This window comes from Lactuca serriola, chromosome 6, assembly GCF_051521515.1.
Source record: "Lactuca serriola cultivar US96UC23 chromosome 6, Lser_US96UC23_V15, whole genome shotgun sequence".
Classification (NCBI taxonomy): domain Eukaryota; kingdom Viridiplantae; phylum Streptophyta; class Magnoliopsida; order Asterales; family Asteraceae; genus Lactuca; species Lactuca serriola.
In genome coordinates this window covers 181,027,989-181,044,270 of record NC_136413.1, presented here as the reverse complement: position 1 = coordinate 181,044,270, position 16,282 = coordinate 181,027,989, and the positions used below count along the sequence as shown (strand labels likewise).

Below are 16,282 nucleotides of genomic sequence, written 5' to 3'. Positions count from 1 at the left end.
AAACAAAAATCATAAATTTCTAATTAATCATGATACACAAACAAAAGATACAGTGATATAAAAACCTGGTAAACAAAGAAAATCCTAACTGAGAAGATATGAATCGAGAGTGAGAGTAGTTCATACTTGACAAAACGTTTTGATTAACCTGGAATTCTAAATTTATAGTCTAAGAAAGCAAGAATCAGGACAAATTTGAATGAAGGAAAATTTTCTGAATTTTGCCCCTGTATATGCATCAGTTTGTGAATTCATACTACATATTAAATAAGAAAACGACTAAAGAAGTTCCACGTCCAACAAAACGATTTCAAATTTAAAATCAGAGCAAAAACTACACACTAAATTTGGCCTTGTGTGCGTATTGATCTATCCCCCTCGGTGCTTGCGTTTCAGTTCCAATAAAAAAATCTATATTGAAGGCTAACATCGATTAAAAATTGAGCAATTTGATTGTTGTTCCATTTCAAGAAAACGATTTAGATTCCGACCATTCATAACTATACATCCAACTTGGGTTTAGAGATTTGAAATAACTTGAATTACAGAATTAGTGGCTCAAATTTTAACCAGATGTCCGCTTCCTTGTTGAATAGTTGATCCAATGGGCTATTTTGGGGCTTTGGGCCTTTAATGCAAGACTTGTATTCTGTAATGTTTAAAAGTACATATAACATACCTTCATTTTTTTGGGGACGGTCGCTCGGGTCGCCCACCGTCAGGACCGGGTCTGGACAAACAACAAATAGATCTCCTCAGAAATAATTTCAGAACAAAAATTCAATTCGATCGAAATTATAGGGTCTTCATCGGTTCTTGAAATGTTCATCGCCATCATCATCGAATATTAGACAAAATCTTGAATCTTCATATTTAATCCAAAATCAGAATCAACGATGATCAATTAAACCAAATTGATTTAAGAATATGACTTATTAGCAAGTCAAAACATGAAATGATTCCACTCGATAAGAGCAACAATATAACGAACATTGATCATGTTTCGATCAGGAACATGAATGAATCAATGAAATTGATAGTAAAATTGAATAGATTTGGCTTCAAATCGAAAATCGATCACGATAATTTCAACAATTATGAGAACTTGAATCGGCAAATCAATTTGATCTCAAACCACATGAAGATGCGAATCACATTTGATTAGAATTTGGGCTTAGAATTGGATATGAACAGTAATATATTACTCATTTTGGGCCAACATAGATTGAATCATAATGAAATGAATATGGACTTGATGATTTGGCTCAAATCATATCAGATCCAACGAAAAATAATGAATTGAAAGAGAATTGGATCAAATTACCACAACAAATAGTAGAAAACCTCATAAATCTTCATGAACAGAACTTTTAACTAGAATCGTGATTCTAATCCGCCAAAACACCAATAATCTTCAATAACTTGTGCAGAACATCATCAAACCAAGAGCCGATACTTCAAAAATCAATAGATCTTCAAAGACCTGCTCTGATACCACTTGTTGGGATTAAAACCCTAATTGTGATTTGATGAACAAGATGCAGAAAATAATAACAAACACAAATATGTCGATTGATCATTCGATTTATTCAAACACATGAGAAATAAACTACATTTTCATAATAGACTAAAGAATCTAACTCTACATAAGAAACTTCACAATGTGGCGGCTACATTTTGCCTCACTCTTAACCCTAATTATGAATAATACATGACTATTTATAGAGAAAAGACAAGTCTTGGGCTTTTAACCTACATTTCATCAAGGGGGCTCATTGTCATAATCTTTGAAACCCTACACACTCATATAACAAATAAAAACTACATTTTTCAGCTACCAACTAACAACTAGTTTTGTCAAATACACACTTAATGAAACTCAAAACAACAACTTTTTTTTTTTACTTTTTTTCATTTCAATCTATTACTCTTTTTTCCTTGAACTCTGAACAATGTATTATTTATGTGTTATTTTAAAGAATAAGTTCAAAAAAAAAAATCATGACTTTTAACATTCTAATTTCTTTTTAAAAAGCATTTAATTAAAATTACGTTTTTAGCCTTTCCCTTTCGAACCAAAACATTTCTCTCTTTCTTCTGCGCTTTGATTTGCTTTGCTTTAGGGACTTCATTCTAACACACGCTTAAACCCTTTCATACTCTCTCTCTCTCTCTCTCTCTCTCTCTCTCTCTCTCTCTCTAGATTCTTTAGTCAATTTTGATGTTATTAATCCTTCTTTCCTCCCTCTACACAACCAGGTCAATATCTCTTTCTAAGTTCTTTTTCAATCGCTTTGTTTCATACTTTAATCTTTGATTGAATCCTTCTTCTTTCGTATTTTCAGTATAACAGGAGTGTAGATGAGTGAAAAGACAGTCTGATATCATATGGCGGGTACCGTAAGATCGAGCTTGCCGTCGAGGTTACGGCAGCTTTTAGCCGGCGAAGGATCAATTGGCCCAAATGTTAAACTCGATTCCGAGACTGTAAGTTTTCGTTTCTTCTTGTTAATGTTCGCTTCATTGCGTTTGGTATATTTAGTTAAATATCAAGTGGTTTTTTTTTTGCTTGAGTGATCATTTTGGCAGGTGCTTATGCGTGTTGTGTTAATCCATTGTTGCCTTTAGGATTACGAGTTCGTTATTATAGTGTTGTTATTGATTTGTATGCATTTAGGGCAGCTTCTAGAAGATAATTCATGATTTTGGAATGGCATTATTGAAAGAGCATTTAAAGTTTACTATCATAGTAATTGTCCCAGGTCATGTACTGCATGATTGGCCTATTGCATTAGGGCTAGTTATTCTTGGTTTTCATGCATTTTTACTCCTGGTCTTTAGCTGCACTATGATTTTGAATGTTAAACATAGCACTTCTTGTTGGAAGCTGATATGAATCTTCTTGCAAATACAATTTTAATTAATATGCTACATCCACAATAAGTCAATTCTATGTGTTTTGTCTTATTTGCAGCCTCCAAAAGTAAAGGCATTTATCGACAAGGTGATACTGTGTCCATTACAAGATATAGCAATCCCCCTTTCAGGTTTCTCTTGGGAGTACAACAAGGTGATAGATCATATGCCATGTCACTTTTTTTTAACGGTTTGTCCAAGTGGCACTTGGCTAAACATTTTACTTTATTTTCAGGGCAATTTTCATCATTGGAGGCCACTGTTCCTGCATTTTGATACATACTTCAAGACGTATTTGTCTGCTAGGAAGGATCTCCTTTTGACAGATAATATCATAGAAGATGACATTCCTTTCCCAAAGCAATCAGTTCTCCAAATTCTTCGTGTGATGCGTATCATTTTAGAGAATTGCCACAACAAGGGATCATTTAGTGGCTTAGAGGTATGTTTCTATATTTACTCCAAATCTGTCAAATGTTCCTCTCTAAAGCGTGCTTCTGTTTTTTTTTTCAGCATTTCAAGCTATTACTTGCATCAACTGATCCCGAGGTTCTCATTGCCACCTTGGAGACACTCTCAACATTAGTGAAAATAAACCCCTCAAAGCTCCATGGAAACGGGAAACTCATAGGATGTGGTTCAATAAACAGTTGTCTTTTATCATTAGCACAAGGATGGGGAAGCAAGGAAGAGGGCTTAGGCCTGTATTCATGTGTTGTTTTAAACGAAAGAACACAGGACAATAGTCTATCCTTATTTCCTTCAGACTTGCCTTCTGATAATGGTAATTCCCAAAACCACGTGGGCTCCACCCTATACTTTGAGTTGCATGGCACAGATACAATTCACATTCCAGATCTTCATATGTGGAAAGAGGATGATCTATCGATAATGAAGCTTTTGGTTGAGAAGTACAATGTCCCAGTTGACCATAGATTTTTGTTGTTGACTAGGGTTAGGTATGCTCATGCCTTTCGTTCTTCAAGAATATGCAGGATGTACAGCAAGATATGTCTTCTTGCTTTCAATGTTCTTGTTCAATCAAGCGATTCCCATGATGAACTCATGTCCTTTTTTGCAAATGAGCCAGAATACACAAACGAGTTGATCAGACTTGTGAAATCTGAAGAAACTATATCTCCAACTATTCGTACACTTGCTATGCATGCTTTGGGATCACAGCTGGCTGCATATTCATCGTCTCATGAGAGGGCGCGTATTCTCAACGGATCAAACATTGCAGGTGGCAACCGTGTGATTCTCCTTAATGTCCTGCAAAGGGCGATTTCGTCTTTAAACAACTCAAGTGATCCATCGTCTATCACATTCATTGAAGCACTACTGCAATTCTACTTGCTTCAAGTGATATCAACTTCAAGTCCTGGGAGTGTTATACGGGGATCGGGAATGGTTCCAACCTTTTTACCTCTTTTAGAGGATATGGATCCTCTACACATGCATCTTGTGTGTTTATCTGTGAAGACTCTACAAAAGCTCATGGATTATAGTAACTCAGCTGTTACCCTTTTCAGAGACTTGGGAGGGGTTGACCTTTTGACCATCAGACTGCAGACAGAAGTGGATAGAGTGATTCATTCGAGTCATTCAACTACAGGAGATGATAGTTCAATGAGCATCGGGGAGTGTTCTCCTACAAGTGAGGATCTGGTTTCTTCACAGAAGAGGCTCATTAGGGTTTTATTGAAGGCACTCGGTTGTGCTACTTATGCTCCAGCAAACACTCATCAGAGTGAAAATGACGTTTCTCTCCCTGCCACTCTTGTAATGATCTTTCAGAATGTGGATAAATTTGGAGGCGATATATATTCCTCAACCGTGACTGTGATGTGTGAACTGATTCACAAAGATCCCACTTGTTATCCTGCATTGGATGAAGCCGGTCTTCCTGACGCCTTTTTATCAACAGTGACAGCTGGCATTCTTCCTTCTTCAAAGTCTCTCACTTGTGTTCCTAATGGTCTTGCAGCTATTTGTCTCAATGCCAAGGGACTAGAAGCAGTCAAAGAAACTTCGGCTCTGAGATTCTTAGTTGACGTTTTTACCCTCAAGAAATATGTCCTTCCAATGAGTGATGGTATTGTGCCTTTGGCTAATGCTTTTGAGGAGCTTATGCGCCATGTTACTTCCCTAAAACCAACCGGTGTAGATTTGATTATTGAGATTATCAACAAAATTGCTACAATAGAGGACAGTAAAAGTAAAGGTACAGGGAAATTTGGGGAGGTCAATGGGAGTGATGTTATGGATGTGGACACCGAAGAGAAGGAAAAAGGAGTTAGTGATGAGCAGTTCATCCAATTATGTATTTTTCATGTAATGGTGTTGGTTCATCGAACAATGGAAAATGCTGAAAATTGTCGATTGTTTGTAGAGTTAAATGGCATTGAAGCATTGTTGAAGCTTTTGTTAAGACCAAGTATAACTCAATCATCAGAAGGAATGTCCATAGCTTTACATAGCACAATGGTTTTCAAAAGTTTTACTCAACATCACTCTGCTTCTTTAGCACGTGCTTTTTGTTCCTCACTCCGGGATTATTTGAAGACAACTTTAGCAGGATTTAAGGTTGTTTCAGGTTCTTTTCTGTTAGATCCGGAATCCACACCAGATTCAAGAGTTTTTCCTTCTCTTTTTCTTGTTGAATTCCTTCTGTCTCTAGCTGCCTCGAAGGACAATAAATGGGTTACTGCTTTACTCCAGGAATTTGGGAATGGTAGCAAAGATGTTCTAGAAGATATCGGAAGAGTCCACCGTGAGATTTTATGGCAGATTGTGTTGCTTGAAGATGCTAAGATTGAAATCAAGGATGAAAATATTGACGGGGAAGAATCACAGCCTTTAGAAACCGATGAACAAAGATTTAATTCATTCAGACAGTTTCTTGATCCTTTAATGAGAAGGCAAATGTCGGGATTGAGTTCTGAATCCCAGTTTTTTGATTTGATCAATCTGTATCGCGATCTCACTCATTCTTCTGGAGCCGGTCAAAGATCACATCCCACTAGTCAACGGTCACATCCTGCTGGATCTTCAGACATGATGAGGTCACTCTCTTCACACATCACAAATTTGTTTCAAGAGCTAGGAAAAGCTATGTTGCTTCCTTCTAGAAGACGAGATGATACAGTGACAGTTACACCTTCTTCAAAATCAGTGGCTTCCATGATTGCTTCCATTTCACTAGATCATTTAAAATTTGAAGGTCATGTGAAATCAGTGGCATCCATGTCAACAAAGTCTCGCTACCTTGGAAAAGTTGTGGAATTTATCGATGGTGTTTTACTGGATAAACCTGACTCGTGTAATCCTGTTCTGTTAAATTGTCTGTATGGTCTTGGGGTTGTTCAGTCAGTTTTGACCACATTCAAAGCTACCACTGAGCTGATTTTTAGGGCTCCAATGGAGACTGATGAGGGGGTCTTGAAGCAAACTGACACAGAAGAAACGGTTAATGGTCTATTAGCCAACTATGGTAAACTTATGGATCACCTTGTGACATCATCTTTTATTTTGTCTTCATCTACAAAACATTTGCTTATACAACCGCTTGTAAATGGAGACATTCTCTTCCCGAAAGATCCCGAGGTTTTTGTGAAGGTTCTTCAATCCATGATTCTGAAAGCTGTGCTTCCTCTATGGACTCATCCCCAGTTCACCGATTGCAATGATGATTTTGTTTCTACAGTGATTTCTGTTATCCGTCATGTGTTTTCTGGGGTTGAAGTGAAAAATTCTGCATCGCGTCCCTCTGTACCTCCAAATGAAACAACTATATCCATGATAGTTGAAATGGGGTTTCCAAGATCTCGAGCAGAAGAGGCTTTGAGACAAGTGGGGTCCAATAGTGTAGAGCTGGCAACAGAATGGCTTTTCTCACATCCTGAAATAGTACAAGAAGATGATGAACTTGCTCAAGCACTTGCTATGTCTCTTGGTAATTCTTCCTCTGTTGCAGTTGATACTAATCAGCAGATCGAAGAGGAAACTGTACATTTACCTGCTGTTGATGACTTGTTGTCTACTTGTAAGAAGCTTCTAGAAACGAAGGATTCTCTAGCATTTTCAGTTCGGGACCTTCTTCTAATGATATGTTCTCATGAAGATGGTCAATACAAGTCAAATGTTATAACATTTGTAGTGGAGCAGGTGAAGCTGTGTAGTGGAAATGATGTCATGCTGTCATCCCTCTTTCATGTTCTTGCTTTGCTTCTAAACAAGGATGAAGACTTACGGGAAGTTGCTTCTAAAAGCGGTTTAGTTAAAGTTGCTTCGGATCTTTTGTCAAAATGGAACTCTGGCGTACATGAGAATGAAACTTTGCAGGTTCCTAAATGGGTGACAGCAGCCTTTCTTTCTGTTGATCGCCTTGCTCAGGTGGATGAAAAGATGAACACTGATATTTCAGAGCTGTTAAAGAAAGACGATGCTGGTAATGCAATAGATATAGAGGAGCAAAAGAGACTTGTTGAGATATCTTGTGGCTATTTGAAGAACCAGCTTCCATCTGAAACGATTCAGGCTGTTTTGCAGCTATGTTCCACACTTACAAGAACTCATTCTGTTGCTGTTAGTTTCCTAAATGCTGGTGGCTTGCCTTTGCTGCTATCTTTGCCTTCAGGTAGTCTGTTTGTTGGCTTTGATAACACTGCTGGATCTATCATTCGCCATATTCTTGAAGACCCACAAACTCTCCAGCAAGCAATGGAATCTGAAATAAAACAGAGTGTTGTTACAGCTGCCAGTCGACAATCTAATGGAAGACTTACACCCCGTAACTTCCTCATGAATCTGACATCTGTCATTTCAAGGGACCCCGTGATTTTCATGCAGGCTGCACAGTCTGTTTGCCAAATTGAGATGGTTGGTGAAAGACCATATGTTATATTGCTAAAAGACCGTGATAAAGATAAGTCCAAAGAAAAAGAAAAAGAAAAGGAAAAGGAAAAAACTCCAGTGAAGATCAAAGTTCATCGTAAACCTCCTCAGAGTTTTGTGAATGTAATCGAGCTGCTTTTGGCTTCTGTTATAACTTTTACACCTCCTGTAAAAGACGAGGACTCATCATCATTAACAGATATGGACATTGATGTTGCTTTGAACAAGGGGAAAGGGAAAGCGGTTGCTTCCACATCTGAAAATAATAGCCAGGAGTATTTTGCATCTATGGCGAAAGCTGTGTTCATTTTAAAGCTCCTAACAGAGATTCTGTTGATGTATAGTCCATCTGTTCATGTTCTGCTTCGAAGAGATAATGAAGTTAGCAGTGCCCAAAAGGGTGGAGTATTTCATCATATTCTTCATCAATTTCTTCCTTACTTGAAAAATAATAAAAAGGAGAAGAAGACAGATGTTGACTGGAGGCATAAACTTGCGGTCAAAGCTAGTCAATTTTTAGTAGCTTCTTGTGTGCGTTCTGTAGAGGCAAGGAAGAGAATCTTTGTGGAGATTAATAATGTTTTTATTGATTTCTATAATTCTTCTGAGGTTCCTCGACCCCCAGGTCAGAATATCCAAGCTTTTGTTGATTTGCTGAATGATGTGCTGGCTGCTCGCTCGCCTACAGGTTCTTCAATTTCTGGAGAAGCTTCTGTTACTTTTATTGATGTTGGTCTGGTTAAGTCACTTACACAAACCCTAAAAGTCATGGACTTGGATCATGTTGATTCACTCAAGGTTGCTCCTCTGGTGGTTAAGGTTCTAGAAGTGGTTACAAAAGAACATGTCCATGCTGCTGAGGGTAATTCTGGAAAAGGTGATAATGCAACAAAACCTCCTGATCATACTGAACATGAGCAAACTGAAAATGAAAATATCGTAAGTTCTGGCCCCACAGAACGCATTGAGACTTATCGTGGATCTGAAGCTGTTATAGATGACATGGAACATGATCAGGATATTGATGGAAGTTTTGCTCCCCCAAATGAAGATGATTACATGCATGAAACTTCTGAGAATAATAATATTAGGGCTCTTGAAAATGGTTTTGATTCTGTTGGAATAAGATTTGAAATCCAAGATGACAATCAAGAGAGTAACGAAGATGACGATGAAGATATGTCAGGGGATGAAGGGGATGAAGTTGATGACGATGATGATGAAGAAGAAGAAGATGGAGAGGAAGATGAGGATGAAGATGAAAACAATGATCTTGAAGAAGATGAAGAAGTCCATCACTTGCCGCAGCTTGACACGGATCAAGATGAACATGAACATGAAGTTGATGAAGATGATTTTGATGAGGACATGATTGAGGAAGAAGAAGAAGAAGACGAAGATGATGATGATGATGATGAAGACGACGATGATGATGGTGGAGTGATATTAGGACTTGGTGAAGAAATGAATGGGATGAATGTATTGGACCAAATTGAGGTATTTGGAAGAGACCATGGTTTTTCCAATGATGCCCTCCAAGTGATGCCTGTTGAGGTTTTTGGTTCTAGACGTCAAGGGCGTACAACGTCCATCTACAATCTTCTTGGGAGGACACGTGACACTGTTGGCACCTCTCAGCATCCACTCCTCTTGGAGCCTTCTTCATCTCATGATGGGCTTACTGACAGAAATCCAGAGTCAACCTCATCACGATTGGAATCAGTATTCCGGTCTTTAAGGAATGGGCGCCATGGACATTCACATCGTCTAAGCATGTGGGCTTATAACCAGCAAAGTGGTGGAACAAATTCATCTGTTATTCCCTCAGGCCTTGAAGATTTATTGGTTTCTCAATTGAGTCCCCCAGCTCCTGAAAAGCCACCGGAGGTTGAAACTAACGAACCTGAACCCACTACTGACAACAACAGTGTTGGCGATTCCATTCCTCCTGAAGGTACGGGTACTGAAAACAATGAATCTCAAAGAGACATATGTCCATCTGTTGAAGGTGTGAGCCAAGAAAGCAGTGAAAGTGGAGCCACGTTAGGAGAAAGTCTTCAGAGCCTGAATGTTGAAATTGGAAGTGATGATGGTGGTGAGAGGCAACCAAGAACAAATGGGAATATGACATCACTTGATAGTGTAACCGAGGTTTCAGAAAACCCTAGTCAAGAAACAGAACAACAAGATCAAGATGCACGGATTGACCCTGCGTTCCTGGATGCACTTCCTGATGGGTTGCGTGCTGAGGTTCTTTCTGGTCGCCAGGGTCCAGTGGCACAACCCGTAAATACTGAACCACAAAATGGAGGGGACAATGTCAATGGAAATGACAATGAAATTGACCCTGAATTCCTTGCAGCACTCCCACCAGATATCCGAGCAGAAGTTTTAGCACAACAACAGGCACAAGGGGCACAACGGTCACACGGATTGGAAGGTCAACCTGAGGAGATGGATACCGTATCAATAATCGCTACTTTCCCTTCAGAAATACGCGAAGAGGTATGTTTTTTTTTTGGCCTTACATTTTCCTTTCGAGTAATTAACCTAATTTTTATATATATATATATATCTTTAGGTTCTTTTAACATCGTCAGAAGCTGTTCTTTCCAATCTTACCCCTGCTCTTGTGGCGGAGGCAAACATGTTGAGAGAGAGGTTTGCGGGTCGGTTCAATCGGACACTTTTTGGTATGTACCCTAGAAGTAGGAGAGGCGAGTCTTCTAGAAGAGGTGAAATAGCTGGATCCAATGGGGTTGTGACACGTAGGTCAACAGGAAGTAAGCCTATTGAAACTGATGGAGCTCCTTTAGTTGACACGGGTGATCTCAAAGCAATGATTCGGTTGCTTCGAGTAGTTCAGGTAGTAATCCAGCCAGAGTGATTCTGCTCATTTTCCCTCACACATTCTCATCATTCTGTTGTTTTTCTTTTGTTATCCAGCCAATATACAAACCTCAGCTACAAAGACTGCTTTTGAATTTATGTGCTCATGCGGACACTAGATCTGATGTGGTGAAAATATTAATGGACTTTTTGGTCCTTGATACAAGAAAGCCCAATAGCATTTCAAATGCTTCTGAGCCTTCATTTCGGCTTTATTCTTGCCAGAGTCATCTCATGTATTCTCGCCCTCAAAGTTTTGATGGTAATACATTACAGAGCATATTAGGGTTTGGGGTTTATGTTTTTGTTTTATGTATATATTTGTCTCTATTTTTAGGTGTACCACCTTTGGTGTCACGGCGTGTTCTAGAAACCCTAACGTACCTAGCCAAGAATCATAAGTTTGTTGCCAAACTGTTGCTTCAGTTTAGAATCCTTCCAGAAGCTTCCGTGGGGTCACAAACTCTTGATAAGGCTCGTGGTAAAGCTGTCATGATTGTTCAAGATGATGAAACAGAAGGTTTCTTGTCCATCACATTGTTGTTGAGCCTCTTAAAACAGCCACTTTATCTGAGAAGTATTGCACATCTTGAGCAGGTAAAAAACTAAAAACTGTCTCTTCTTCACCCATATGCTAAAATTTCAACATACTCATCATTCTTTATCATCTTTTCTTTTTGTGTATTTCTGTCCCAGCTGTTAAACTTATTAGATGTCATCATTGATAATGCTGAAAGCAAGAAAGAGTCTGATCCTAAATCATCAAAGGATGATGATGATGCCTCTAAACCCTCATCATCTGGTGCTAATCAAGAAAAAGAATCTCATGATATTCTGTTAAACTTACCACAGGCAGAACTTCGCCTTCTCTGCTCGTTGCTTGCACGTGAAAGGTCTGGGTTTTTTTTTTCTTCAGCTATGCATTTTGATTTAAGGGTTTATGTCACATTTGATATTTACCTATTTTACCAATTAAGTTTTTCTAAGGAAAGTATGCTTACTTAACTTGATATTTTCATTTCATTGATGATATGAGAATGACATGTTTTTGTGAATAACAAAATCTTTATTTCAGTTTATCGGACAATGTATATACTCTTGTGGCTGATATATTGAAGAAGTTGGTTGCTATTGCTCCTCACCATTCTCATTTATTCATAACCGAGCTAGCTGGGTCCATGAAGAACCTGACTTCATTAGCAATCAATGAGTTACATCTGTTTAGTGAAATTGAAAAAGCACTGATCAATAATGCCTCCTCTACTTCAGATGGAACAGCAATCTTAAGGGTTATACAAGCATTAAGCTCCCTTGTTTCTTCACTTAATCAAGAAAAAGCACACACAGTTGTCGAAAAAGAGCAAGCTTCTGCCCTTTCACTAGTAAACGACATAAACACCGCTTTAGAGCCATTATGGATGGAACTGAGTGCTTGTATAAGCAAAATCGAGACTTATACCGATACTACCCCTGATGAATCAATACCCTTAACCTCAAAACCTTCCGGAACATTACCTCCAGGCACTCAAAACATCTTGCCATACATCGAATCTTTCTTTGTGACATGTGAGAAGTTGCATTTTGGGCAACCAGAGGCGGGTGATGATGTCAGCACTTCCGGGAAACTTGACGAAAAGAATGTGGCTTTTATGAAATTCTCAGAAAAACATAGAAAACTATTGAACGCTTTTATCAGACAAAACCCGGGACTACTTGAGAAATCGTTTTCAGTGATACTGCGGGTCCCACGTTTTATTGATTTTGACAACAAGCGGGCACATTTCAGATCAAAAATCAAGCACCAAAACGATCATCACCATCATCATCATAGTTCTTTGAGAATCTCTGTTAGAAGAGCATACATTCTTGAAGATTCGTATAATCAGTTGCGAATGAGGTCAACGCAAGATCTAAAAGGAAGGTTGACTGTTCATTTTCAAGGGGAGGAAGGTATTGATGCAGGTGGGCTTACTAGGGAATGGTATCAGTTGTTATCGAGGGTTATTTTTGACAAAGGAGCTTTGCTTTTTACAACTGTTGGTAATGAGTCAACGTTTCAGCCAAATCCAAATTCTGTTTATCAGACAGAACATCTCTCATACTTCAAATTCATTGGAAGAGTTGTAAGTCATTTTTATTAAAAAACTGAAAAATCCATGAATGAGTTTATGTGAGTGTGGATTGTTTTTATTTGTAGGTTGGGAAAGCAGTTTTTGATGGGCAGTTGCTTGATGTTCATTTCACAAGATCTTTCTATAAGCATATGCTTGGAGTAAAAGTAACCTACCATGACATTGAAGCTATCGATCCAGGTTACTTCAAAAACTTGAAGTGGATGCTTGAGGTGAGTCAACCCATTTTCTCCTACTACTACTACTAATAAAATTAAAAAAAAAAATCCATGTTTTTTACTTACGTATTTGAAAACTGTGACGTGCAGAACAATATCAATGATATTTTAGATCTGACATTTAGTATCGATGCGGATGAAGAGAAGCTCATCTTATGTGAAAAAACAGAGGTAAGAATTGTTGATTTAATTTCAGATTTTTTTTTTTTTTTACCTTAATCAATCAATGTTGAATGTTGTAACTGGGAGGGGTATTTTTGTAATTATTTATGGTGTTGATTGAAGGTAACGGACTATGAACTGATCCCTGGTGGAAGAAACATCCGAGTTACAGACGAAAACAAACATGAATATGTTGACTTAATTGCTGAGCATCGGTTGACCACTGCTATTCGTCCCCAAATAAATGCATTTTTGGAGGGTTTTAATGAATTGGTCCCTCGGGATTTCATATCCATCTTTCATGATAAAGAATTGGAGCTGTTAATTAGTGGACTTCCAGATATCGACTGTGAGTCAACTATTTTGACTTTTAGTTTGTTTTTTTCTTCCTTCCTTGTTATTGTTTATTTACACAGCAGTTTGTTTGTTTTGTTTGTTAGTGGATGATATGAGGGGGAATACAGAGTATTCTGGATACAGTGTTGCATCTCCTGTTATTCAGTGGTTTTGGGAAGTTGCTCAAGCTTTAAGTAAAGAAGACAAGGCTCGTTTATTGCAGTTTGTCACTGGCACTTCAAAGGTACATACGTGTATACCTTTTTTTTTTTAAAAAAAAAAATTAGTTTTGGCCCTGTATTTAGTATTTACATACATACGATGCAGGTGCCTTTAGAAGGGTTTAGTGGTTTGCAAGGTATTTCTGGATCCCAAAAGTTTCAAATTCACAAGGCTTATGGAAGCACTGACCGTTTGCCTTCTGCTCATACATGGTAAGATAACCATGTTTTGCTGTCAAATTACCTTTTTGCCCCTGAGAGTGAATTTGATGTTTTTAAATTAAATTTAAATATGGTTGGATGCAGTTTCAACCAGTTGGATCTACCGGAATATCCATCAAAGCAGCATCTGGAAGAGAGACTGTTGCTAGCAATCCATGAAGCCAATGAAGGATTTGGTTTCGGTTAACATTTATTATTATAATAACTTAAATCATATCAAAACTCATGACTCAGCAATGAATGTATATATATAACTCTACAAATATCAATTGGACAATATATATATATATATATATATATATATATATATATATATATATATATATATATATATATATATATATATATATATATATATAGTTATATACTGTACAGTTTGAGTTATACTTAAATGCCAACTTTTTTCTTTCATACCCTTTTCTTGTTTCTTTCTTCTAATGGTTAAACCAAACAAATTCCAAATTATAATGTTTTTATATAACTCAAAGTGTTTAGTGTTTTTCTTTTTATTGAAAATAAAAACACTCTCATGGTTAAAAACAGAAGAAAAAAAATCTTTCATTAGTTAGGCCGAAAAGAAAACCCAAATTGTGGAGGTTTTTATAGGATTTGCCATTTTTATAATAGCATATTACTAATTTAATAAAAATTTGTCCGCTCAAAAAAAGATGATTTAATCTTTGATCTCATTTGGAAACAAACAAAACTCTGCGATTTGTCCTAGTTTTAAGAGTTCTTTTTGATTAGTCAATAAGAGCCTACATAACGGTAAAAAAAAAAAATGTTGTAGTTTGTTAAGGGTGGAGGATATCGGACAATTTATGGTTAGACGTAAAACATAAACTATATAACGTAAAACATAAACTATATAAAAATTATTTGATACTAATTCTAATTTCTTGTTTTATATTTTGTATTTATTTATTTGTTAAAAAGATGGTTTATGGGTCGGAGAGAAAAAAAATCATTTTCATGTTTGTAAGCTATGGTTTCACCACATCTCATTTTTTGTTTGGCTCAGTGTCATATCACTCAACTCCTCTACTAATTTTCCATTTCACTTAGAAAAGAATCATTTTTCACTGTTTTTTAATGTTAAAAGACTTTATATGTACATGTGAAAACACAATTGAAAGAGAAAAATGAGGTGAGGGACAACACCTCATACTCCTCAATTCATCACACCCCACATCCCTTAGCCTTAGGGAAGATAGCAAAGAAATGAAAAGAAACAGAAAAATTCGTCATCCTAAGAACATCCATAATAGGAGAGCTTTGTAGAGGTTGTCTCGTTATGATTGGTTAAAAATCTATGGGTCACATACAATAAATGAAAAAACTCTTGTTAAAACTTGTTAATTAACAAACTTATCCAAAAAGCTTTCAATTAAAAAAACTCTAATAACATATATATATATATATATATATATATATATATATATATATATATATATATATATATATATATATATATATATTACAAGATTTATTTGTTATCACACACTATATAATACACATACATTGTTTTAAATTACTGCAATACTTATCATCTTTTATAATTACTTTTAGTGCAATACTAATACTCTTTAAAAAATATTTCTAATGGCATGTCAACAACTACTTTATATTTTTAACAAATATCCTAATTAATTATAACTAAAATCATTCAAGTTTATACTCTTGTATTTGTATGAAATTATTTTATAATTTAGAATTATTTAACTAATATCAATAAAATATAAACTAAACAATTTCAATATATAATTATCTTTATATAATAATATGTTAATATATGTAATAATCAAATTATATATATATATATATATATATATATATATATATATATATATATATATATATATATATCTCATTAATGCTAAACAAGATATTTAAATTAATGTTAACTTGATATTTTAATGATGTATTTTAAATGAATACTAAATTGATATTTAAATGAGGTTTTAATAATAAAAATGATATTGATTTAGAAATAAATACAGGAGAAAAATAAAACATGATGATAATCGAAAGCTTACCGAATTTTTCTTCATAAATAACTCTTCCTTGAGTATTTTTTTTCTTTGTTTTTGTCTTCAATGGTCGGAATCATAATAGAGTTTTTGACTATAGCTCTCTTATTATTCATCTTTCTCTTTTTTTGAAAAGTCATATTAAATTATTTCTTGAATGACCAACAGGCGTTGTAATGACTAACATGATTTTAATCAACGTTTTTCTTTAGAATAATTGAGCTTTCTTTTCATAATAATATAGAGCACCTGCAATTCTT

The 16,282-nt window shown here is 36.2% G+C and overlaps 1 protein-coding gene across 1 annotated transcript; it reads left to right on the top strand.

Moving 5' to 3' along the window:
* Window positions 1-2,113: 2,113 nt before the first annotated feature.
* On the top strand, window positions 2,114-14,287 carry LOC145057490 (E3 ubiquitin-protein ligase UPL2-like). Its single transcript, XM_079005346.1, has 16 exons — window positions 2,114-2,259; window positions 2,346-2,487; window positions 2,975-3,070; window positions 3,152-3,358; window positions 3,430-10,317; window positions 10,394-10,678; window positions 10,759-10,963; window positions 11,039-11,298; window positions 11,398-11,594; window positions 11,777-12,824; window positions 12,899-13,045; window positions 13,142-13,222; window positions 13,337-13,562; window positions 13,654-13,793; window positions 13,877-13,983; window positions 14,077-14,287. The coding sequence occupies exons 2-16, from the start codon at window positions 2,389-2,391 to the stop codon at window positions 14,177-14,179; spliced, it is 10,089 nt and encodes a 3,362-aa protein (XP_078861472.1). The 5' UTR covers window positions 2,114-2,259; window positions 2,346-2,388; the 3' UTR covers window positions 14,180-14,287.
* The last annotated feature ends 1,995 nt before the right edge of the window (window positions 14,288-16,282 follow it).

Excerpts from the sequence above, each read along its gene's own strand:
- LOC145057490 (XM_079005346.1), top strand. The coding sequence starts at position 2,389 with ATGGCGGGTACCGTAAGATCGAGCTTGCCGTCGAGGTTACGGCAGCTT. Across the intron at positions 3,359-3,429 it reads GATCATTTAGTGGCTTAGAG|CATTTCAAGCTATTACTTGC; the intron begins GTATGTTTCTAT and ends TTTTTTTTTCAG. Across the intron at positions 12,825-12,898 it reads TCAAATTCATTGGAAGAGTT|GTTGGGAAAGCAGTTTTTGA; the intron begins GTAAGTCATTTT and ends TTTTATTTGTAG.